At 40.5% G+C, this 26,051-nt stretch overlaps 1 protein-coding gene across 1 annotated transcript in view; it reads left to right on the top strand.

Moving 5' to 3' along the window:
* Positions 1 to 261: 261 nt before the first annotated feature.
* The window catches only part of SACM1L (SAC1 like phosphatidylinositide phosphatase), a 29,064-nt gene continuing 3,274 nt past the window's right edge, over positions 262 to 26,051 (top strand). The window contains exons 1-18 of the mRNA XM_032181436.1: positions 262 to 318; positions 6,819 to 6,916; positions 8,562 to 8,636; positions 11,137 to 11,264; positions 12,198 to 12,347; positions 14,740 to 14,799; positions 16,226 to 16,259; positions 18,675 to 18,776; positions 19,520 to 19,605; positions 19,807 to 19,893; positions 20,322 to 20,390; positions 20,475 to 20,554; positions 21,791 to 21,889; positions 24,426 to 24,564; positions 24,791 to 24,860; positions 24,959 to 25,031; positions 25,500 to 25,593; positions 25,682 to 25,774. Of these exons, the coding sequence (XP_032037327.1) occupies positions 11,241 to 11,264; positions 12,198 to 12,347; positions 14,740 to 14,799; positions 16,226 to 16,259; positions 18,675 to 18,776; positions 19,520 to 19,605; positions 19,807 to 19,893; positions 20,322 to 20,390; positions 20,475 to 20,554; positions 21,791 to 21,889; positions 24,426 to 24,564; positions 24,791 to 24,860; positions 24,959 to 25,031; positions 25,500 to 25,593; positions 25,682 to 25,774 (1,260 nt within the window). The 5' untranslated portion in view covers positions 262 to 318; positions 6,819 to 6,916; positions 8,562 to 8,636; positions 11,137 to 11,240. The remainder of the gene's footprint in view (positions 319 to 6,818; positions 6,917 to 8,561; positions 8,637 to 11,136; positions 11,265 to 12,197; positions 12,348 to 14,739; positions 14,800 to 16,225; positions 16,260 to 18,674; positions 18,777 to 19,519; positions 19,606 to 19,806; positions 19,894 to 20,321; positions 20,391 to 20,474; positions 20,555 to 21,790; positions 21,890 to 24,425; positions 24,565 to 24,790; positions 24,861 to 24,958; positions 25,032 to 25,499; positions 25,594 to 25,681; positions 25,775 to 26,051) is intronic.

Here is a 26,051-nt window from a genome sequence, read left to right as displayed (position 1 = left end):
GCGGTCTTGTTGCCGCCGCCGCATTTCTCCTCACACAGCCCCCGGCGGGGGGGGCGGTGCCGGTGCGCGCCATCCCCGCCCCCCCGCGGGCGGTGCCCCCCCCGGGCGGTTTGTCCTGCGCCGGGCGCCGTCCGCGGGGCCGCGTCAGCCGGGCAGGGACCGGAGGGGGCGAGGCTGAGGCCGGAGCCGGGACCGGGGCTGGGGCTGGGGCCGGGGCTGTGGCAGTGGCAGGCGGCGGCGGCGGGGCCGGATGGCGGCGGCGGCGGGTGCGGGATCAGCGGGAGCGGCGGCGGCAGCGGCCTACGGCAGCCTGGAGCTGTGAGTGGCGCGGCCGTTGGGGTGACCGTTGGGTGACCGTTGGGGCCGTTAGGGGGCTGAGGGGCGGCGGTGAAGCGCCCCGGGGCTCCTCTTGTGAGGGGTGCTGGGGGTGTGGGGTGTGAGGGGGGAGGGGTTTTGGGGGTTTTGGGGGTTTTTGGGGTTTTGGGGTTTGTGGAGGGGGGGTGGGTGTGCCTGGCGCCGCGGGCCCCGGCTGCTCCTCCCGGGGAATGGGCTCGGGGGGCGGTGAGGGGCCGAAGGGAGGGCGCGGAGGTGCCGTGTCTGGGGCAGGATGACCTCCAGGGGCCCCTCCCGGCACCAGCCCGTCGGTGACCGTGCGAAATGCAGCTCAGAGAATTAATAGATTTATTTTTTTTCTCTATGTGCTCGAGAATAGAGCTGTTTTGTTTTTTGAAAACCAAGGTTTTCTTCCCGTCTTCGCAAAAAGCTGCGGTAATGCCTGCAGGCTTCCCACCAGCTGTAAGGGAGAGAGGCCGTAACTTCGCTGATGAGCCAAACTTACCAGCTTGGCAAGGTCAAGGGAGAGCGTGCTCTGAGGAAATCCAGGCTTGGCTCAAATCAGGGCTTTAAGTGAAATAGGCTTCCTTTAACTCACTTTTCATAGCCGAGTGGCCCTACACGGAGCCTTAGGGGTTGTCTTGTGCCCTGCGGGGCCCCTCTGTCGCTGCCATTGCAGGCTCTAGCCCTGTGCACACCAGCCTCTTCTGGGTCACGTTATCGCAAGTGGTGACACAAAATCTTCATCCTGACCGGCGTCTTCAGACTGTTTAAGTGTTGCAGGTGCTGTCAAGCTCCTATGGGCTAGTTGACCTTTACCACCAGGCATTGGGGGAGGAATGTTAACCTCAAAATGGTGCTCTGCTTATCTGCCGCCTATGCCACTGCTGTGCTGACTTTTCTTCCACAGGGAGAAACTGGAAAAAAGTCAAACGGCCATTGCAAGTAGCGAGCTGGTGGATGGCAGTAGGGCCTCCAGTTCAGTTAATCGATAAAAACTGTTTGGCAAAGCTGGCTGGAGAATAGAGAGAATCCCAGCTGTTGTTTTAGCTCACTTAAAAACTTTTTTTTTTTGGAGTGAAACCTTTATTTTGCTGATTTTGAAGCATCGTAAGGGTCTCCAACGCTAGCTGTGTTCCAAATTTTGCTCCTCCTGCACATCGCTATGCTCACATGTCTTGTGTAAGTCCTGGTCAGTCATTAGGAGCTGCTGTGTATGGGCACCGCCTTCCACCTGTCTGTATCTGGGGAGAAGTCCAAAAGTGCGTTTTGTCTTCTGGCTTTTGTTTTCTCCAACCTGAGCTTTCAGAGTTTGGGTAACGCTTCCAGAAAGAACCGCTACGCTTTTTTTCCTCCTAGCCTCATCTGCCATGATGCTCGGGGCTGTTGATTGAGGAGGACATTAAGTTGTGCGGTAAATTATTTGTCATCTTAAGCGAAAGACAATTGCAAATAGTTGTTAGGAAGCGATGCCTTTAATATGGCGTTTGTTTTCTCGGTGCTATTTCCATTGGTGGTTTCTTTACCTCCTAGGATTATGCTCCTTCTCTTCCCTGCAATTATTATTCCATGGAAACGTGCCAGTTCCTTGAGCTGGTTCTGCCCAAGGAATAACATTTATGGTGGGTGTATAATGAGAGCACCTGCTCACCTAGAAAAGCTGGAATCTCGGGAGGGTTGGGAGCAGCAGCGTGTTAGCGCTGTTACTTAACTCGCTGCTGGGACTGCCTGCCGCTAGTAACGCCTTGCCTACAGCTCGCTGCAGACCGCTCGGTGCCTTGAGCACAGCAAATGCATTGCTGCGCAGTACAGGACGTGCTCCTGGCTCGCTTCGTTCCAGTATTTAGAGGCTGACATCTACCAGCTTCCTGCATTAGGGGAACGTTAAGTATTTATGGTGAAATAATCAATTACTGAAGGAAGGGTTTGGCTGCTGAGGGCTAGAAGGCTTAAGTGATATTGAGTGAGGCGCTATCTTTAGTGGCCATTAGACCGTGATGGGTTTGCTCCCTGTGCTCGGCTACAGCACGAGCATTCTTGTCTGTTGGATCAGCCAAATTAAAAAGTGGGATGCAGCTCTGCTTCGTGTTCGTGCTGTACAACGCTGCTTCGTAATAAAGCAGAGCAAGTGAAACTTCACAGCACAAACTGAAGACTGCCTCACTGAACTGTAGAGGAAGCCAACTTGCTGATTGGTGTAAGGAAGCAGTGTTTTTTCTTCTGTTTCTCCTATGTTAAAAATCAACCATTTCCTTGTGATGCTTGGCCCAGCTTTGGGGAGTATGGGGACTAATTTCATTAGAGCCACTTAGTTTTGTCTTCACTTACTGCACTGGGAGAAGCGCTCATGCCAATGCCCAGCATGATTGCAGAAGAGGTAGCAGCAGTGCCTGAGCTGGAGGAACTAGAAAACCAAAAGGTTAAATTTTACTGGGAGTTCATCTGAATTTTTTTTTTGCTCGCTAAAAGCAGGGTTGCTGAAAGCACTCTTTAATTGTAGCCTCTGTGCACCCTTTTTGCATATTTTCTCCTTTTGATTGCTTCTTCAGCAACATGAGCTAAAATGATGTCTTTTCATTAATCTCCAGCTAAAAGCCTGATGTCTGACTGTGCCTTGTTTTCCCCCTGAGTCGTCTTTAAACAGCTTGCAGATGCTGCTTCCTCGGCTTTGAGTTGTAAGAGTGGAATCTACCAGACCTATCTCTTGGCACACGGGTTTCTGAATAGGAAGGAGCCTTTCAGATGAGATCCAAATCAACTTTAGAAATACTTGAAACGTGAATTTGTTAGGTGCGGTGCTTCAGTACCTTTTCTTGAGTGTCGTGAGCTCTTCTGTCAGCGTTGAATGCTTCCATTTATCGCTGCTCTTAGCAACACTGAGAAATAGTCTGTGATAATGGTGGTCATTCCTGGTATAAAGGAAACTGAGTTGGAGGAACTCAAACTTTGTGAAGGTTTTATGTGCTTTTAAGCAAGATAGTGCTGGTAAGATTTCTTGCTGGTTTGCATGGTTATAGACTGCAGTGACAACATCGCAAGGACAAGGAAGGATCAAATCTGAAGGCCATACAAAGACAGAGGTTAGCTCTCTGTATAGTTTCATGTAGGTATATGAAAATGAGTTTCATAAGGAACTGTGGAGATTATGGGCTTCTAGAGAATGCTGCAGTAGCCTCTCTTTCATTATTTCTGATATAACACTAGCATTTGGACTCCTATCTTTTTTATCTATTTCATTAAAATAAGACTGGCTCTGTCTGCAAATTCCTTATTAGAAGGCTGAGAAATGGATCATTCATAATATCTTCTCAGATCGCTAAAGTAAATGCGTGTTCTCCCTATCAGCTGGTGATAGGCACACAGACTTGGTGCCTCAGTACTGAGGGGAAAAACACTGTTCTGGCATGGATGTTCGTCAGCCTCCTCTGTGGAAGAGAAATAGGAGGCAATCATCTCAGCTGTAGCAATCTTAATTGAAAAAGGTCACCTCAACTAGGATGAGGCTATTAGCCTACTTTTGGTAATTGGTGACTTTGTAAATTGGCATTTGGGCAGAAACCTTCTTGATTCTTGGCCTCTTCCTCAATTACATTTATTTTAGGAAGCTTCCAAGTCTTTACACAGAAGGACTAAAAGCGAAGCACCTTCCTGCTAAAAACTTGGAAGAGCGCTAATTCTCCCACTCTTTCTGAAGCAAGGACTTAACACTTTGTATCTGTTAAAAGACAGAGGCTTTTCAGTTTGTGCTGTACAGGTGTATTTTGGGCAGCTTGCCGTGGCCAAGTGTCTGAGAAGTGCCCGGGCTCTCTCAATTCAGGCTGTGAGTGTGATTCCCCCTGTGAACTCCAGAAGACAAACACCTGAAGCTGTCACCAGCGAGCCTGTTGCAGTGGGCTGCAGGCTGCTCAGTCCTGCAGCCACTTGGGTCCCTTGAGCTGCAAACAGGGAGCGCTCATCTGATGTTCCCCATGACAGCCTTGTCACCAGAGCTCCTCTTGGAAACCATGGGAAGGAGGATTTTGATTGCAAAGTTTATTTTCTTGACGTGTCTGGGGAGCAAAGCATAGTGTAAGCCAAGAGAGACATACAGGTGTTGTGTAAGAGAAGGTGATCAAAAACTAGAAGGGGGAACAGCAGAGTAGAGGACAAAATGCAGACAGGGATTTGAGAGAGAAATAGCGGGTTGTGGTCTAACAATCAATTGAGAGGCCAGGCAGAATTTGTGCTGGCAGCCTTCATTCTCTCATTTTCCTTAACTTGTGGATAACGAGGCTGAAAGGCTTCATGGTCTTCAGGGAGAAGTTCTCCTTGATTACTAAATCAATTTGGTTTTATAATAACCGTTCCATACCTGCAAGCTTTTTCCCAGCTGTTGGAAATCAGACTTAACTACCGCACAGGTGGGTCTCAGCGCTGAACACAACAGAGTTGTACCTGCGTTATTACACTTCGAAATGCAGAGACCAGCTCTTAAAAGTAGTGGTCACGGAAAGAAGAGCACAGTTGGGCTCTGTAGCTGCTCTGTATCGAGGCACCACTTGCAGCCTAGGTTAAGAGAGATCTTTCCACTTCAGATAAAGCTGGCTCAGTAAGGGTGCAGAAGCATCGTGTTAAAGGCACAAAGCTCCAGTATTCACCTTCCCAGTGTCTCTTCCCATTTCTTATTTTTTTTGGTTAACAAAATCAGCAGGAGTTTTGCAGCTTCCTCCTGGGGGAGGGAAAGGGTGACAACTGCCTCCTGCCAGCTAGCATTAGGATTCAAACTGCACCTTAAATAGGATATCCTGAGTTCTTCTCACATTCCTTAACAAATTAAGCACCTAGAAATGTCCTTAAGCCTGTCCTATCTTCATAAGCTTGTTTGGTGTTCACTGCAAAAACTGCTCCCATCTGTGCTGAGACCCTGTTAAAGGCATGGGGCTCTCTCATGCACTTCATCAAAAACAGAAGCAGTGGAAGGAAAAGTAATTCTAAGGCTTCAGTGAGCAGCAAGTTGCGTGTCTGTGGTTTTAGTTCTGAAGATGAAGGACTTCAAGGCATCTCGTGTGTACACAGAAGATTCAGAAGGGTGACGTACAAGGGGAATGCTGTCAAGGCCTCCTCCACGTTAGGAGAGGCAGGCAGATTTTAATTAATGAAGTTAATTATCCGAGGAGCAGTTAATGATTAATGAGTTTGTTTTCACATTTTCTAAATTCAGGTAAGCAGTTGGTGTCTCCTGACCTTCCTCTAGGTGCCCAGAGGCTGTGGAACGGCCAGCCTTGGGGATTCAAAGCTCCCCCAAGAAAAAGGGGGCTGTAGACACAGCACAGAAGTTGGGCAAGGGAGAGGTGGGCCTGGGAAGTGGTTCTTCAGGGCTCTGAGGGCTCCTCTGACCTAAATCATGATTCCAATTCAGCTCTCTGAAGGATTTAAACCAACCAAACAAACAAAAAACAAAGACACTATAAAAGATGTGAAGATATGTGAGATCTACATAGAGAGAAACAACCTAAAAATATTTACTGTCCCGCTGAGTAAATTTCTAGAAGACTGTTTAAAACTCTGACCCTTAGTCTCATCAAGCCTCAAACTAAGAAATTTAAGAGTTAAGACCATCGTTTCAGGGGCATGCGTGCTTGGATTAGCATTTCCTACAGCTGAAAGTCCGTTCTGCAGAGTTGTCTTCTTGTACGGATCGTCTGGCTTCTCCTTAGTATCTCAGCAGACACGTTTAAACAATTCTTGGAAGCATTCTGAAACGCTTTCCATCTGGGGTTGTCCTGCATGTGGTTTGCATGAAGAAAAGATGGGTGTGAAGTCAGAGTGGGATGTCTGTGGTGTTCGTGTGATGCCCTGGATGGCGCGTATGCAGGATGGGCTGCCGCAGCCCTGTTACAGGCTGGGCTGACAAAGCCAGGGCTGGTGACGTTGGAACACCTTCAGTAAGCTGCTGACTAACTTCTCCCGTGTTTCCTGTGCCATTTCTAGTGGATTTTTTTTTTTTTTTTTTTTTTTTTACAATACTCAGAAGACTCTACTGTGAAATGTGTTTCTGTTGCCTTGAGCATGACTTTTTGTTTATTAGGCTTGCATCAGGGATGTGGTGTGCTAGTTTCTGTTTAGTTTCCTTTTTTTTTTTAATCTTTGTTCTGCTTTATGGGGCTTTTGAAGTGACAAAGTTCAAGCTTACGTGAATCGTACAGTGGACCAGTATGTACACAAACCCAGTTCCATGTCCTCAGCTTCCAGCCTCGCAGAGGAGGATTATGTTTACTAAACGAGCCAAGGGTCTTTCAATAACTGATTATTTTGATTTGCTTTTTATACACCGCCAGCAGCAGCGACTGTTAGGAAGTAATCAAGTGAGAATTTTGTTGTTTTTTTTTTCCAGCTGAAACAAGGTTTAAAATTGGATTTGTTTGTTTATATTTGCTCTGTCTTCAGGTGGTGAAGAGCCTAATCAAAGTTTAAAAAAATATTTTTCCCTCTCCATTCTGTTAAAGGCATATCACACCAGAGAAGTTCTATGTGGAAGCCTGTGATGATGGAGCAGATGATGTGCTGGCTATCGATAGAGTCTCCACAGAAGTCACTCTTACAGGTACTTCCCTTGCCAGTGCCTCTTAATACAAAGCTTCTTTGTCCTTTGGTCTGTTATTTTGCTCCAGGCGCTCCCAGAAGATCTTCAGAAACTTACGTTGGTACTGAAAGTTTTTTTTTTTTTTTTTTTTATCTTTAGGGATTTAAACAGGGTGTTCTATAAATAGTGCTTTGTATTCTGTCCTGCAAATAACTTTGTTTGTGATGCCTTCTCCTTGGGGAATTTATGCTGTGGGAAACCAGGGTAATTCTCCTGCCTGTTCTCAGTAAAACTGTCACTCACACCGGTGCGAACTGACTCATCCAGACTAGTTGGGATTGGTGCTGCAAGCCCAAGATCAAGCATGGGAAGGGTTGGATGCTGGGCTTCTGCAGCGTCTGACAAATGATCTCAGTGCCGGTTTTTATCCGGCACCGAAACCAGAATTTTAAAAAGCCTTTAGAAACAACAGCACTAAAATAAACAATAATGAACAGCAACAACCTCGCTGTAAACTTAGTTCTATTGTGAATATGGATTCAAATGTCCGTGCAGGTAGTCTTAGGCATGTAGATGTCTTCAGCGTGTTAATGTTTAATATATCTTTAAGAGTATGAAACTAACATTAAAAAAAATCAAAGAACTTGCATTTAATGACACTGAAGTTAAGGCTAGGGGTGACTTCCCTTTTTGATACTTTGGGAGTTGTTACCTCAGTAATATTGTAGCACTTCGGTCTGTTTAGCGACTGGTAATACTGATATAAAAGCAGTAATTCCTTTCCTTTTTATTAGATCTCTTTGTATAAAAGCAGTGTGCACATCCCCCTGTTTTTGGTGTTCTAGTATAGTATGTCAGCTTCTCTTTCAAAGTTTTCCCTTCAAAACTGTTAAAAACAGCTCTCTGAAGTTTTCTGTTAGTCTAGGTCTGTTTCTGTTATTCCTGTTTTATGAGATGAATCTGTGAGGTGTTTAAAGCACCAAAAAAAAAATAATAAAATAATCAAGCACTGTCTCTGTTCTCTGGACTTTGGAGTCAGGAAAAACGCTTAACTCTGGATTAGGTATTTTTTTGTTTTGTATTTAACTTCTCTAATATCGATTCTGCTATTCCAGAGAAGAGGATAGAGGAAAGATTAATATGTTAGCAGTTGTAATTGATAGTTGGATACCTTTTGTGTTTTGGTATGTTCTTTGGAATACTGTATTCCTTGCCACATCAGTGCTTTTGTTGGTAGTGCTACAGAGAGAGATGGAAGAGCACACTAAGACTTCTGAAATGGGAACAGGCTAAGTAGAAGTAATCAGAAGTAGGAGTCACAAGCACTTGTAGCTTGTTTGTCCTTGGTGTCCTGATGGATTCAAAACAAAAAGCTTCTGGAAGCTGGCAGGACAATACATTGATCAGGAGTCTACTTGCTCTACTATCATGTGAATTGAGTCTAAAGTAGTTCAATTGAATGACTACTTTGATTAAACAAAATAACAAATTGTGTTAGTGCTTCCACATCATTTTTTTCCCTATCAGCCATTAAAATTCTGATGCATTGCTTCCAATGCAGGCAAAACTTGATTTGGCCAAGAAGCTTTGACAGACCTAGTTTTCCAATGTAGTCACAAAACAGTCTGAAATTCTGATATGTTTTGTTTCTGACTCTTTTTTCCAGTTAAAAAAGATGTCCCCCCTTCTGCTGTTACAAGGCCTATATATGGTATCTTGGGAACAATACGATTGGTGGCAGGTAAGCAAAGCAGAACTGCACTCATCAAAAATACGTGGGGAAAATACATCGCTAAGGAAGCTTTAAGGACAAAAATAGTCTTTGTGGGTATCTGGTATGTTTTATTCAGCATGGTGGCTTCTTGTGGTTGCTGGAGGATGGAGATCTCCAAATATAGTTGACATGAATGTTCATGACACTCTTAAATCCATAGCTGCTCTAAAAATAGGGGTAATTGACAGCTTGTTGATATTTGCATGCAACTGAAATGCGTTCTTAAATATCTGTCATAACTGTAGATGAAGTTCTGTTTTCATCTTAGCTGGAGGATTTAATGCAGCAGTCGCGTATTTTGTTGTGAAGCTTGACTTCAAGTCAATGTTGATGCACAAATAACTAGAGTGACAGAGTGATAGAGTCTTTAGGATGCAGCTCTTTAGGTAATGAATGTATTTAAACTTTTACAAATCTGAAGGAAATTCAGCATTGTTGCAATTCATCCGTTTTCTTTCAATTAGAAAATTCTAGGGAGTTACAGGATAAGGTAAGAACAAGCTGTCCTGATTTCATATTAGCAGTATTTGGATATAAACAGTCACAGCTACAAATGAATATGATACATGACGTCCAAGCTTCTAGGAGAGTAATCACTGTTACCCAAAAGATTTTTTGTGGGTAGACTTTTTTTTTTTTTTAAGAGATTGAAACTAACATAGTCTGAAAAATGATGTAATAAGGAAAATACTGACTGAAGGCCTCCATATACGGAAAAGAATTAAGTTTGATCTTTGTGGTATTTTCAACTGAAACAAAGTTTCACTGTGCTAAATACGGTGACTTCTGACAGGATTAAACAATCCAACTTGATATGCTCATACTCTGAACAAGAATTGCAGAGCAAGAGCAGTGTAACGCTTGGCAAGCCCTGGTTGTGTTAAAATTGCACTGCCCCAAAGGGAAATTTCCCAAACTTGAGGTTTGGTGATGACTTTCATTCATCTGACTGAATATTGCACCAGAACATGCAACTTTTGTCTGTAGCCTGTTTTTCCCCCACACTCCCCGAAGCCTGGCGCTGTCAAATACAGCTGTCAGCTACAGATTGAATCAGTTAATGTTTAGCTAAGCATGGTTAGGCATTTCACTGTTATCTGGTGACTGCAAAGCTGGTTCAATATCCAGCAGTGCAGCATCTCTAACAGGCATGAATATTCTTCCCCTATTAGAGCACGAGGGGAAAAAGTGATGGAATAGTATCTGAAATGTTTGAAATCTCAAAGCAAAGGCCACATACTCAAACAGGGAAGGACAATATTGAACATTCATGTTGGATTAAATGCCTCTATTTGTACAGCATCTTTGTGGCAAAGTTGTGAACAAAAGGCCCTATTTTGTAAGATACCTGGATGCTTGTGACATACCAACCAAAAGCAATACTTATACCTTGATGCAAGCATGCTAGAGGCTTCTTAAGTGCTTGAATATTCCACCAAAACAAATAGTATAAAACTAGAGCTGGGGAGTTTTTTTTTGTTTTTTTTTTTTTTTAAAAAAAAAAGTGGGGTGAGGACTTGTTCTTCAACTGACTAAATAGGCTAGATACTTGATATAATAATTAACCTGCTCATAAAACTTGTATCTCTAGGTAAAGTAATAAAAAAAAATCTAATTGCCAAAGCAGAAAGAATTCATGTTGCAAGCTGTACGTTTAGCCATTGTTTTCTTTTAAATGTTTTACTGAAGCACTAGATTTTATGGTTTTGTGCTTCTGCGTGGCCTGTGTATTGGTTTATTCAAATGAAGCTTGGAGTAAACATTTAATAGTTATATGATGTATGAAAGATACTTTTTTTCTCTGCCAGTGTACTGTCTCAAGAAATCTTTTCAGAAACAAGGTGGCACCAAAATAAAGCTATGTTGCATTTTCCAGCAAGTGTAAATCAGTTGCTTGGAGTGTAGTGTCATGTAGGTTCTTTTTCGCTTTGTTACTTATGCAACCAGGCAACCAGTAGACTTGCCCTCTTAAATTATTAAAAACAAAACCCCTACTCTGCTCTGTTTTGAACCTTTTAGGACAATTTTTTTAGCCTAAGGTGAGGAGGCTTCTGGAATCCTAAAGCATGTTTCTGGTATGTCTGTGACTTGCCTTGAGCTTGATTTGGGAAGCACAGATCCATTGGCCACTTTCTACATTTGAAATGCTAAAAGCTTGGATCAAACTTCTAGTAATTGTAGCTGACTACTTGTTTCTCCTTGTCCATTTTGTAAATTCCTTAAACTTACTGAGTAGTTAAAGATCTGGGAATACAGAGAAGCTTGGTAGCTTAGCAAGTGTGTTTGTTCTTCACAGCACTGAGGGGCTAGAACAGAAACAAAGTCCTAGGTGGAATGTGAAGAAACCTTGCTCTTCCCTATTGGTTTCTGTTTTGTTGTTGGTTTTTTTTTTTTTTGCTATGGTTCTAGGCTGCTTTTCTTAAAATAAAAAAAGTACTATTAACTTTAATTTTTTTTTGATTTATAGGCACATATCTTATTGTAATAACAAAAAAGAAGAAAGTAGGTGAGATTTTCAGTCATGCAATTTGGAAAGCGACAGACTTTGACATCCTCTCCTACAAGAAGACCATGCTGCACTTAACTGATATTCAGGTAGAAGTGGATTGACAGGGGGGTGGGGAGGAATTGCTTATGTTGATCCTTATTACCACAGAGTCTAATTCAATGAAACTACAAAAGGTGGTTTTGTTTTTTTTTCTCAGAATCTCTTTTTAACTATACTTTTCTTCTGATTTCTTCAGACTACTTTAATTGTTGGAATATTTGGGTGTGGATGTATATAAAGTGATGTCATTTGAGATAACCAACTAACATTGTGCAATTTAGAGTATCAATCCCATTGAGTTTGACCAGTGTCTTGGGCATTTTTCCCCCTTTTAGGATGGTAGAATATGGTAGGATGAGGTGGTCTGTTGTGCTGTATCTGTTCTTGTTCCTGAATCCTCTATCATTTTTCCTCCCCTCGGGGCCTTAACGAAAGCTCTGCTTGCCTGCTGTACTGCAGAGGTGTTCTAGTGCTGCATTTTGTGCAGGCTGTTACAAAGCAGTCTTCCCAAGCCAGTCATAAAACCACAACCCTCTTCCTGTTGCATCTTTCTCTTAGCTTTACTCTTCTTACAGTCTCTGAAATAAGCTGCCTTGCCGGCATCTAATTATCTACGTTGCTTAATTTATGGAATTGTTCAATTACATAATTACCCAGCAGGGATAAATTGATTTTGAGAGGGAGGAAAAGGGTGAAGGTTTTTAAAAATAGATATGTTGTGGATTGATAAAGAGTAGATAAGTGTCTAACCATCGGAGCTGAAAGGGAATATGATTCTTCTTTCGGGAAAGGAACGAGATTAATCAGTATGAATCAGAACACATTAGTTATTGGGATAATTTTAGCAGTAAGTTTTGTAGCCTTTCTTTTGCATTCCCATCTTGTCTTTTTTTAAATAAATGGTTTTCAGGGAAACTAGCTTATAAGAGTAGGGTATTTTGACAGTAATGAATAATAACTTCTATTTTTCCTCTCAACAGTTACAGGACAATAAAGTATTTTTGTCAATGCTTAGTCATGTTTTGAGTGTGGATGGATTCTACTTCTCAACAACTTATGACTTAACACACACTCTGCAACGGTTAGCCAACACCAGCCCGGAGTTCCAGGAAATGAGCCTATTGGAGAGGGTAAGTATTTCATCTTTGTATCTGTCTTAGATGTTGTCAATCAGTTCTGAATGGCATAAGTTTATTTTATGTGGTTGGTGTTAAATCACAAAAGCTTACAAAAAGTTTAGGATGAGATTGCCCCATTACACTTGAACCTAAACTTTCTGCTCTTTTTTTTTTTTTTAACAGTGACCTAATACGCACTAATACCATCTGCTATCGTTTAGCATGACCCTCACTTAAAGCAAAAATTACTTTATTATTTTAATCATTGAATTTGTGAAATGGATTCATGTCTTGATTAAATACAAATCTTGTGATAGTGTTTTCCCTTCCCCCCCACTTCTATATTGCTAAACTGTAAGCTATACTATCTCTGATCTTGTCAGTCAAGCTGTGCTGGAGCAGTTCTCTTGATTAAGAAGCTGTGAGAGCAGGAAGCAAAAAGCAACCAAGCGAGTGTGCAAAGTACATTAAATAAAATTATAGTTCAAGTCCGCTTCATGGTGTGCCTAGAATAAGCTTGGGAATTGCTGGTGTGTACTGCTTCAGTAGGGAAGTCTGTTACTGTGGTGTCCACACCGTTACAGCTGAGCATACTCATCCATTCAAGTTTCATAGCTTGTTAGCAACATCAAGTTTTAGAAACTTGTTTGAATGTGGTGTCAGACATTTAAATCAGGCAGGTTAGAAGTGCTTTCTGAGATGTCTGATTTAAATTAATTAAAAAAAAACTTGAGATGGAATTTGCCTCTGCCTTCAATATTAAACACTTCTAATTGCAATGGGGAGGAGGGACAAGTGTATGTGTGGGGAAAGGTATCTTTTTTCTTTGTATTCTATTATTCCAGGATAATGTGGAACAAAACTGCAAGTTTATGGCTCTTGGCACTGGTATTCTATATCAGCATATAAACTATGCTGATTCCTTACGTTTGAAGCATGGATTTAATATGTTGTTGTCTTAAAGACAGCAGAGCCACACAGCCAGACACAATAGAGTTAAAACTGTATTGTGCTTCCAGAGTTCCAGAATTCTTATTCTGGTAAATAACTGTATAGTGCAGCATAAACAAGGTTTAAGCTGCCTAAGCAATAAAATGCTGAAACCTTGTAAGTGAAAAACACTTTCTTCTTCTATTGGCAGTAGAGTCACCAAAATGTTGCCTCTTCGTTGCTGAAACTGTCTACTCTGGAGAAGCAGTTCATTTTGTTCTTTCTAAAGCTTAAGCAACAAAATTCCGGTTTATAACTAGGGACTCTTTTGTACTATCAAATGCTTTTCATGTGGTCCTCATGCAAGGAAGAGCAGTTGCTGACATGAAAAGATTGGTTTATTGTAAAATTGTGGCACCTTAGAAGGTTGCTTGAAAGATGAATCATGTCTTTTCTTAAAGACTTTGAAGTAAATTCAGATGTTAGTTGGCTAAAACCATTTTAATGCAGTGTTGTACTCCTTATTGCAGTATTTTGGTTTAACAACAGACTGGTGATCTCAGGCATTTCCATCTCACCTCTGCAAAAGAAGCCTGGCCTGTGGTTGGGGTGTGTGTGGGGGGGTCCTTAACAGTCCTAGTAGAAGGAAACAACCCCAATATGAGGGCAGTAACACATCATGCCATGTTCTTCGACTAGTTCAAACCCTACTTGTGGTATCTTCTGGCAGATAGCTTTATCTTTTTCTGTTAGATCAAGGAATATTCCAACACTGAGCTTGAATTATCCTCATTCTCATTGATACATTGTCTTGCCCGCCTCATCTTAGAGTTGAGATTTGTGCCATCTCCCTAGAGCCTGCTCTCTGTTCTGCAGCAAATGTCACTGGTGACTAATCTGCTAGCTTTTTGGAATGTGCTCAGCAACTTGCTCAAGACGTCCTTGATGTGAACTGGGAACAGGAAACGCATGAAGTTGAAGAGAATCATTTATGCAGCTAAAAATATATTTTCTTCAGCTACAACTATTGTTCAGCTTCTGATTCTCAGGATTATAAGGAGTTCTGCATGCAGTAATAAACGCTCTCCCTATCTGCTCGCCTTAGGGATGTTACCTTGCTATTGTTCTTAATTTGGGGTAACCTCTTTAAGCTTGGTTTATGTAGAACAAATTTGAATGTTTTCCTGATGCTATAGCTGAATTGTTAATGGCTTAGCACATCTGAAAGGTCTGGTAACACCCCCCTCAAAGATGGGAGAGAACTGTTCTCTAACAATTCTAATTTTATTCAGATTTCTACTTGAAGATATATGAATGGTACTAGTGAAAGAAGGGTGTTCCACCTCCATGCACATCTGTCTAAACATCTAAACTTGCATAGTGCATGGTTACAATGGTATTACCCTTATGTTGAATTAAACAAGTGAGGGTTTCTAAAAGCATAATTTATTGTGGTTTTTCTTTTTTGGTGCAGGCAGATCCACGGTTCGTGTGGAATGGGCATCTTCTTAGAGAATTTGCTGCTCAACCAGAGGTAAACCCTTTGTATTGATTATGTTGATACAAGATGAATATACTTTTACTAAAAATATACAACATTTTCCTATAATTCTCTCATTTCAGATAGAAATCTAGCATAACTTGGTTATATCTTCTAGTTGAACACAGTGATAGTCTTCTACTTTTAAGTTTCCAACTTTATGTCAGTGTCCTCAATAGCACACACAGTAAAGCTGGCTCTTCAGTGGTGTCTGCTTTCAGTTTACATGAGCATGGTGTCAGCACAGTATCTTTTGGAAGTATAACTACTGACTTTTCTTTAGGTATAAGCAAGGTTCAGCTCACCTCTCTGAGTGCAGTTTAAACTCTGCTTGCCTATTGAGTAGGTCATAAAGCTGACGCTTGATTAGGACACTTTATATTCTTCATATTTCCAGTAGAGACTAACACAACGTAACTTCTGAATTCACTTAGTCCAGCAAATACAAGTGTAGGACCGTGACTGCACCTGTAGTACCTCAGTGGCCAGACTGATCCAAGTTCCTTCCTCCTAGAGGCTTTAGAAATGTATTCAACTTACGGAATTGTCTGCACTACAGCAAGCTTTTCTCTTCATCTGTACTTCCCATTTATGCAAGTGCATGATGCAGTTTCTATTTCTGTCTTGGTAACCTGTGGAGATGTGCTTTTATGTTAAGCGCTGTTTGAAAAGGCTGAATTGTGCACTGCTTCTGGAATGTGAAGATACGAATGAGTAAAGAGCTGTTGTGCATCTTCCAAAGGCGTATGAATGGGGAGATGGTTTAGATGGTGTTATACAAACAAAGCTGGGGAAGTGAGAGAGAACTTGTGGTGGGAAGAGCAAAGAAAGCTAACTGGCTGGCTGGTGAAAACAGAAGTAGGAGGCAAGACATGGAAGTTGAAGAGGGAGATAACTGATGTGTGAGAGGAAGCGTGACCTAATGCTGCCTACAAGTGGTTTGCCATAGTAACAGCTGCAGGTAATGAGATGCAGAAATTCTGACTTCTAGCATTGGAAAACTTTAATTTTAAACTTCATTGAAAGAGCAAGTTATTCAGGTGTGGCAGGATGGGAAATATACTGGAAGAAGCATTTCAAGTATTAATCACAAAGAACTATTCCTTACTGAAGTCTTGTGTTGCGAACTGCTATCTCAGCTTCCTTCCTTCCGCTGAGACACAGCAAATAAAAGGTTTTCAGTGTGGACTGGTTTATATCTAGCATGTTTGTAGACAAGTAAATGCCTTCTATAGAAAAAAGCAGCTTATTTCTGTCTTTAAACTTTTCTCTGAAAGAATTACTGCCTCCTAAATAGAAAGTAAAGGGTATCAGCCGTGTAGATTTATCTTAAACTCTTAGACGAACCTTAGTTAGTAATCTTTTTTGGCTGTTTAATATTTTTAAAACACATTGTGTGGGGTTTTCTTCTTTGTTTCAGATCCACAGGTTTGCTACACCAGTGATGCATGGATGTATCCTTTTATGCTGTGAAGCTCAATGCTGAATTTGGTGCTTTGTTTGCTAAGGAGTTTGATGTTGGCAATGTAACAACATCATATCATAATTGGGCTGTAATCTGTTCAGATATGAACGCTACATGTAGTTTGAGAGCTCATTTGCATGGTAACTCATCTGGATATTCTGCTTTTAAGATCTAATATACTTATTTTTACAGGCATAATTTGCATAACTGTTTTTAAGGAAGTAAAGGTTAAGATGAATATCAGAAGTGTTCCTACATCAGCCTTAGTGTTTCTCATCTTGCTGTAAGAATACCTACACTTAGCATTTACACTGGATTTAAAATAAGGGAGAATAGTGTTGACTTCAGGAATGCTTGTGAATGTTCCTGTTGAATAAAAAGATGAGTAGTTGTGCTGAAGGCTCCTGGAACGCTTCTCCTAGCTGGCTGCTCTTCCTGCACCACACTTTGGGTAGCAGCCTTCTTAGCAAAGCAGTCTTGAGTTTATTTCTGAGAGGGAGTGTAGTCCTGCGAGTAGGCCTAGTGCTCTTTGGAAGCAACGTTCTTCATGCAGCGAGTGATCAACAGCAAGTCCCTGCTTCTGACTTGGCAGCATGAAAAGGAGAGGACAATAATTTATGCAGCATTCTCCTTATCTCTTCTGCTGCAAAGGCAGCTCAGGTGTGTGCAGGGAATGAATGGCTTCCAGGCTGCATCAGTTGCTCTGGTAGGGCTGTTAGCAACTGGCAAACTTCCAGGCCTTCTTTCCTGTGACTTCATTTAATGAAAAATGTTGTGGGAGTAGCTGGAGAGGCAAGGCAAGATAGCAAAAGGGAACTATCAAAACAACCCAATCCGTATCCTGCTTCTGCAGGTCCTGGGTGGAAGAGTCTGGGTGGATTGCAATTAGCAATTGGCAGACTGCAATTAACACCTTCCTCTGTCCTACTTTCACTATATAAATAATTAGCATGAGTAATACATGGTGCTGTACTGCTCATATATAACCAAACATGTTAGAGAACCCAAGAACTCAAACTGTTTTTAGTGCTGGAAATGCTGTGAAGAGCCTTAAGCGGAACTGTAATAGTGCCACTACAAGCTAATTCATTAAAATCAAATCAAAGATCTCTTTCTATACATATTTTGTTCAGCTATCCAGACCAGGGTTCTGGTCTTGCAGTGATGAGAAATAATGGACTTGAGTAATTGAGACTTTGATCAGCTGAAGCCTAAACTGGCACTAGTATTTCCCTTGTTGCTACCCCCTTCTCTCTCCTTACTCCCTCTCACTTCCCCTTTTCCCCTTCCCCCCCCCCCCCCAAAAAAAAAAAAAAAAGGCAACTCTAAAAACAGTAAGTTATGTCTTTTCATTTTTAGAGTGGATGTAGTTAATAAGCAAATTGACACTTAAGTTGAGACAGACTACAGACAAAGTGATGAATATTACATTACATTCCTGGAGAGCAAAATGTTTTGGATTGCTTAAAGTTGTTTGGGCTTTGCAGCCTTTCTTTCCTTCCAAGAAAGATTTTATATTAGTGTGAGGTTCTGTTGATTGCTTCCGATATGGTATGCTAACACTGCTGCCTGCAGAAATTGCCTGGTTCAGTCTTGTGCTTATTTTAAAGCTACAGATTTCACTTATTAGTGGCAAAGGATGAAAGCCTGTGTATTCACCTGGAGAAACTTCATGGGGAATGCTGGTCTCTATTGAATAACATTGTAAATCTGATAAAGGCAATTGTAAGCAGAACAGAGCAAGAATCTGAAATTGGTTGTTAATGACCTGTCTTTGTTCATTGCTTAAACTTAGTCTTAGGGTGCATTTGTCACTTCGGGTATGTAGCCTGAGCAGGAAAGCATACTTCCTTAAGAAGCTCACACTGAAGACTTGGTGTGGAAGCCAGTCTACCTTACTGCTGGTTCTGAAATCTCTAAGTATGGTATATGTTGTACCTTACAGGTACAAGGTTTAATAGTCTTAAGATTTTTCCTTCTCTAATGTAAAGTTTTGAAGTGGTCTTTTTTGTTAAAAGCAGTAGGAACAACAAACTTAAGATGGCTTAATAAAGTGGATAAGTTGGCAAGGAATAGAACTTCAGAGGTCAGTCCATTTAATTATATACTTAGGACCATAACACCAGATTAATCTTCTTTTAGGAAGTACCACTTCCTAAAAACTATAGCAGTTTCAATGTATGTTCATCAGTGATATGCCCTTTATGCTGTATTTTGAGCAGCCCCTACTGATACTAAGAAGTTAAATTCTCTCAAGTTCAATGTTTACCTGTTATTGATATGAGAAATGTTTCCAGTTTTCTTTGAATGTGATTGCTTGGTTCCTAGATGTTGACTATTTCTTGATATGTAAAAATACCCTAAGGAAAGTTTGGAATTTTTTTTCCTTATTGATATTCGTCAGTTATCACTATGCACTCTTGTTCTATTAATGGCAAGTGTTTTGACTGGCTGCTTGTATCCAGAAGAAGCTGTTTCAGGGCTGGCGTACGCTACTATGTAAGAGGTAAAATAAATTATCTTACTTTAGATGGAATTTGCTTTTTTAAACATCTTACTTCCTCTAAGACCAATTGCTGTACCATGGATTGAATAAAAATAGTTGATATCAAGACTTTAGTGCTTCAAAAGAAAAACAGGAACCTGTATGAGGAACTGAGGCATGTTCTGATATATATTTTTTTAAATTGTCTCTTCTTTATGCCTCCTAGAGGTTACTGGCTTGATAGGGGTTAAATGCAAATGCATGATAGCCCTTTTGGCCTACTAGTAAACTAAACTGAAAGCATCATTGGTGCTGCCAGGGAAACCCTGAATAGCAATGTTCTCTAATTGTTTCAGGTTAAAAAGTGAACAAGGAAATGGTTTAAATCACTTTCTTTGCTCTGTGTGAGTCCCAACAACCATGCTTTTGAAGAAATAAGTCAGTTTATGCAGTACCTTTGCTACTGAATTATGGATGTTGTAGTGTCAAAGCACTTGTGTTTTTATTTTCTATTAACCTATTCAATTTCTAGGACTGGAATTATCAAAATGCAGTAAGCACAACTGTGCTTCAGTAATTCAATTTGGTACAGATCACGTTAAACTTCTGCTAAAGGCATTTTTAATTTACCATATTCAGGCAGCCCTGGTATTTTCATGCTTTTTTGTGTGTTTAGAGGGGAAGGGTAGGAAGCCTTTTGCTGTTATGTTGTTGCTGTTCTGCAGCTAGCCTGATGTGGTTAATGAGATCTTTCTCCTACTTAGGTATTGATTCAGAAGGACATGCAGCTAACTTTGTTGAAACAGAACAAATTGTGCATTACAAGGGGAGCAAAGCATCATTTGTTCAGGTAAAGTCAGTGTAATGAGCTGCTGACTCACTTAAGGGGTATGTGCATGTATAGATAAGTCAGTCTTTCTGTATTTCTGTAGGTTAAATATTTAAAAAATATGCGCACGCACACACAAACTAAACCAGCCCGATTTATTTTAAAATGGCAAGTAAGTTTGTAAGTTTTGTTGTTTAAAGTTATTTATGTATTCTTTTTCAGACCCGTGGATCAATTCCTTTTTTCTGGTCTCAAAGACCAAACCTCAAGTATAAACCAAAGCCACAGATCAGCAAGTCAGTAAATCATGTATGTGAGTGCTTGTTGTGTCTTGGGGTCTCAGTGCATTTCTGGGCTTGTGTAGATATGATAGGGTGGCAGACTTATAATCAGATGAATAAAAATAGGCAATATTGTTTTTAAGTAGCAGTAAGAACCCTTGTATTACCTGAGAGAAGTTCAGAGCCTGAAAAAAAAGTTCAATAGTGAGGGTAATGTTTTCTCTTTGGTTCTTGTTTGCAAGAGTTTTAGTAGTTGGACAATGCTCATTATCCATGCCTGCTTTAAGGAGAGCTGCATGGTCTTGGGGGGTGAAAGCAGGAATATACTAACACAATAGAGAACAACATTTTTTTGGTTATAGAATTGCCTATGCAGTATCATCAAAAAGATGATTGTGATTTACAAGAAATTCCTCTACATCTTAAATCTGTCATCACATTTCCTTTCTCTTCTAGATGGATGGCTTCCAAAGACATTTTGACTCACAAATAATCAGCTATGGAAAGCAAATGATTGTTAACTTGGTATGCTTTCACTTCTTCCTGAGAAAGTGGCTGTTCTTTCAGGCAGGCTTACAAATAATGCTGTCATTTTTCCTTTATTTCCAGGTTAACCAAAAGGGTTCTGAGAAGCCTCTTGAGCAGACGTTTGCAAAAATGGTGAACAGCATGGCAAATGGAATGGTCAAGTACGTGAGAAGTGAAATGATCCATTCCTCTGTTTAAAAACTGAGCTGAATGGTTAATGCTTCATCCTTTCACCAGATAGCTGGTTTGTTAGTTTTATTTTTATGAAGTCACCTGCATGTGACCAGTACCCCTACCTCAGAGCTTAAATGCTAAGCAGGCATGGGACTGGAAATGGGACAAAGGGGAGACAAAGCAAAGAAGGGAGGTCAAGGGTCATGGTAATGCCAGCATTGGAGTAATGGTATGCTATGAGAACTGTGGTTTGGAGATCTTCTGGCTTTTGGGGGGGGGGAAATCATACCCTGTAGAACAAGCTTCTGGTAGAATGGCTTGGTTATGTTGCTAGCTTAGTAGGGGAGTGCTAAATGTGAGCAAAAGAGTATTGGAGATAAAGCTGGAAAGAGTGCTCTTCTCACACTTGCACTAGGCTGGTATTGATATTTTTGCTGTACAAAGTTTGTGGAATTCTGTGCATCTTTATTCTCAGTTCCACCAGCTGACTCTCTAGCAATACGTAAAACTTTGTCAGGGTGTTTGTAGTGATGATTTCTGCTCTGTATGTGTCTTTAAAAAAAAAAAACATTTCTCACTTTTTCTTAATACTGCCAAATTCCTTTTTCTATCTTTAATTTTGACTGGCATTTACCTGCCAGACTTACATGACTTGAGTCTTCAGTGCATGTATGTGATTTTTCTTCCCATCAATAGCCTTTACAGATTGGCAAATAGCTTTTGGATTACGAGAACTTAAGGGGAAGATCTTAATGCCTTGCAGTTCACAGCAAATGTATATGTATAAATGTTAAATCAAACACCATTAACCTTAAGCACTGTTTTATCAGAAATGAATTGGCTGTTAAACATCTGACTTGGAACAAGATTTTAATTTTTATTATGGCAGAGAAGCTGTTCAAACAGAACTTGGTTTGTAGAGAGCCATTGAGGTATCTTGCTTCATGCCAGAGGAGAATGTTACATTTCAACAGCTGTATCTCTGTAAGTGAGCAAGTTCAGTGTGTGTGCTTGGATCCAAAAAGGCAGAGGAATTCTGGGCAGGCACTGAAATCCTGTCAGTGCTCAAATATCCTGACTGATGCATGCTGGAAGCTCTCTTAAAAGAAAAGCAAGTCCTCTGTTGCTGCCAGTTTGATAGATCAGCCCTTCCCTGTGGATTTTTCTGATACCTTCACTGCAGTATGTATTTAATCTAGAAAGATGCTTCTTTCTCTGAACAGATACATAGCATTTGACTTCCATAAAGAGTGCAGTCGGATGAGGTGGGATCGACTTCAGATTTTGGTGGATCAGCTAGCAGAACAGCAAGATGAGTTTAGGTAAGGCTGGTTCTCTCACTTCTGTACTGTTAAAATAAGACTGTTTTCTTGAGTTAAGGAATACTAAAAACAGACCTGTAATCTTCTGTCAAGATGATGTATTCCTATACGTCAATGCTTTCATATCTTTTATCTCTTGCTAATACCTGGTGCAAGGTTAAAGACCTGTTAGTAGGTAAAATACAGAGCCCTCTTTTATGTCCTAATAAAAAGGCTTTGAGAACCACAGCAGTCCTGTGTTGTACCTTAAGAACTGCCTTTGTCCTTTAGATAAATGATTTAATGAAGAAACCAGCATGCATACAACTGAAATTATATTTAAAAAATAAAAAAATTTCCTTTCCTGGTAGTTTCTAAACCAGGAGTCATTCCTTGTGTTAACAGCAAAACTTTCTGTTATGTGATGTTAAAAAGTTAGTGCTCCCTTGGCTCCAGCCCTGTACACACTTTTTGTTGTTTTTTGAAAGTGTTTTATATCTTTAATGCACACTGTTTGTTGTAGCAGACCTTGGCACTAGCTGATTGTTGGTCTGTGGTAACAAAAGTAATCCACAAGAAACTAAATCCTCACTTTGTTTTTAAGTCACATAAAAGCAGATTAAGCATCCAAATCAACTTAAGTATGTATCTTGTGCTCTGAGTTTATTGCATTAAGCAATTCTTGGTCTTTGCTACTTGTAGATGTGTAGCTTGATAGGACAATGGCATTCTTTGTTCTGCTTCTCCGATTGCTTCCTTCCTAATAGGTCCTGTGTTAGCTGATCTACTTCCTGCTTTAGGCACACTACAGAAATGACAATGTTCTAGTAACTAAAAAGAAGCGTGAGGTGCAGAATAGAACAGGAGTTGCATGGATGAGATAGATTGCTTCGATTGAAGACTGTCAGAACAATATGAATTTATCGTGTGGTAGTGAATACAGTTTTCCCCACCCCCAAAAATGGGCCCTTAACCCTCCTGAAGAGCAGAATAAATTGGTTTCAGAGCACTTCAAAGAAGGAGAAATAAGTGTAGGTTTTCTACACAGCAAGGATCCTTTATTAGAGTGAATGCTGAGAATCATATCACGTGTTTACTGTCAACTGCCACTGGAGGCTTACAAAAGAACCAAGCTGTCTTGAAATGAAAAAGGAGGTTGTGTCTGTTACAAGATAGAGAAATGAAAGCTCTTCCTCAAGATCAGGTTGCTTCTACCTTGCTTTGTTTTATTTCATCTTGGGTGACCATTGTTCAAATAGTAACAGGAAATACCTGAATTCTGATGCTCTTAAAAATAATTCTGCACCCCAGAGAGAGGCAAACACTTCCATCTTCTACAGATTGCAAAAGATCCAGTAGAAGGTTTACTCTTGTGTTTTAATGATTTTTAAAGAGCTGTTACAGGATATGCATTACTTAATCTGTCATGAACCAGAAATGCCTACTGTTCAGCTATGCTACTTATCCTAATACCAGTTTTAGGCAAATCTTAAGGGAGGAGGGGAAAACCAAGTTTTCGTGGGTGTAAACTCCTTTAATCATTCAACAATGTAAAACAGTTTAATAAAACTAGTTCTTCAAGAATTAGAAAACTAGATCTTCTTAACACAGGGCTGATCAAAGTAAATGCATATGCTTCTAAGTAGGGTTCTTGATTTTTAGTACTACATAACTCTAGTATCATTTTTTTAGTCTTAAAATGCTGTGCAGTAGCAGTGGATCGTATACTGGTCCAAATTCGGAGTTCAGAATTACCTAAGGGAGTAACTTAATCTACAGAGTATGATCTGCACATCTTTAAGCAACTGGGAGCTTAATGCTGCAGCAGAAGGATAAGTCCCATTCATGTATCCAATGGATGATTTGATTTGCTATTTGTTTCACTAGCTCAGTTATCAAAATATTTGCATGCAATTCAATATTTAAAATGAGCTGTTTAATACCAGTTACTGAGAAGTTGAGGGAGAAGTGACTGGTTTAGTTGGTTTAAAAAAAAAAAAAAAAGAGGTCATGATTAGCATATGTAGTTACAAGAGGGAACACCTGGGTCCCTCAGATCTTCATATAATGGAGAAGAGGATGAGAAGAACTGGTGGTAGGAGACTTTCAGCAGTGGCCTTAAAAACTTGAATACCTTTGTGGAAGAAATGTTCCTGACAGTTTTTATTACTCCGTGGTGGTGGTGACTGGACTGAAGCTGGTAACTCCAGGTCCAAATCTGGTTACTTTGATGTTTATGCTCTGCTAGTGATTTTGCTAACTGTGGAACTAGGACTATAATAACACAGAAACATAAAACTTAAGTCACTGTTGTGCTAGAAATTGCTCGTCACAGTGGCAGATACTAGTGAATATTGTTCAGATTACCAAATGTTCATGTATTGATTGCTGCTTTTCATCGTGGGAGGGGAAACATTCAGGGAGGTATCACAGTTCAGAGACATGGCCAACAACTCTCCATATGCTCTAGACAACTGTTTTGGCTGCTAGAATATTGTGAAAATGTGCACTTTATCTAGACTTATCTGTAAATACTTAGGTGGATTGTGTGTGTTAGTTATTTTCTAGTTGATTCCGATGGTAAAATCGTGACTCAGCAGGAAGGAATATTCCGCAGTAACTGTATGGACTGCCTTGATCGGACAAATGTGATTCAGAGCTTGTTAGCGCGCCGATCTCTTCAAGCCCAGCTTCAGGTAAATGTTTTATTTTTGTTTAACAAGCTTTTAAGAGCAGGAAGGCTTTGTTTGGAACTGTAACGTAATTTAACACTTCAATAAAAGCTTGTATACTTCAGTTACTGTAGCATTTGTTTGAAATGCTCTGGCCAGATTCTAGTTTAATGAATTATGTTTTTTCTAAAAGCAAATCCTAATGTTTCTAATGACCTGCTAGTGAGCTTCAATATGCTTTTTGTTTCAGAGGCTAGGTGTTTTGCATGTTGGACAGAGAATTGAGGAGCAGGCTGACTTTGAGAAAATCTACAAAAATGGTATGCAGCTCATAGAGTTCCAAAACAAAAAAAATAATCCCTTTTCCAAACAAAGTAAATAACTTCCTTAACCTTTCTCAATGTTTTCCTGTTCACAGCATGGGCTGATAATGCTAATGCTTGTGCCAAACAATATGCTGGAACTGGTGCCTTAAAGACAGATTACACAAGGCAAGTCACCCTTTCTTGTAAAGGTGTTTTTGTGCACATTTGGGGCTTTCTTTAGGTTTTCATATCTGAAAAGATCGCTAATTTGGGGCTTAGACATTACTGAATTTTTCAATCATTTAGTTCAATTGGTAAAATATGGGACTAGAATCTATAGAAGAACACTATTCTTTGCTGTGTTAGTATGAAAGGAGATAAAGAAATGCTGGAAATAAAAACAAGAAAATGAGCCTCTTCAAGGTACATTTGTGTCGTGGGATGGAGAGAAGGGTGGAAGGGAAATTCTGTTTTTCAAATTTTTGTTACAAATGTGTGTGTGGTGTTAATGCAGAGGTAGCACTAGACTATTTTATGTATGTGTAGGTATTTGTTAAACATAGTACACACTTGAACAATGAAAGGACTGTAAATTTGCAACTCTGTTCCTGAATGTATACATTTATTACAAATATTTTTCAAAACTTCTTGCAGAACTGGAAAGAGGACTCAGTGGGGCTTAATAATGGATGGCTGGAACTCCTTAGTACGTTACTACAAAAATAACTTTTCTGATGGATTTAGACAAGTAAGTTAAGCTTTTAACTGTGGGAAAACGTAGCTGATCTGTATTAAACTTGCTGTGGGTTTTAACTCTTGCTCTGTTTCTCTTCCAGGACGCTATTGATCTCTTTCTTGGAAATTACTCAGTGGATGAAGTAGAACCTGCTAGTCCTCTGCACGTCAAGAAAGATTGGAAGTTCTTAGCTGTGAGTATGGGGACTTTGCTCATGTTCGGAGAAACACATGAAGCCTGTTTAGTCACTTGCATCAGTAAGACAAAGTGGCAATCGTCTATTTAGTAATGGAGTGTCCCTATAATACAGTTTTGTTCCTATGGTACCTGCATATAGGACTAAACCCAGACTGTTTCCTTGACAGAAAATGGAGTGTCCTTGAGGTATTGAAAAAAATGCTGCTTGCTTTTTTTTAGATGTGCTTCAGCCCCTGGAAAGGGAGAAATTCTACTAATCACCATCAATGACT

Source organism: Aythya fuligula, chromosome 2 (genome assembly GCF_009819795.1).
Source record: "Aythya fuligula isolate bAytFul2 chromosome 2, bAytFul2.pri, whole genome shotgun sequence".
Taxonomy (NCBI): domain Eukaryota; kingdom Metazoa; phylum Chordata; class Aves; order Anseriformes; family Anatidae; genus Aythya; species Aythya fuligula.
This window is presented reverse-complemented; position numbering and strand designations above follow the sequence as displayed.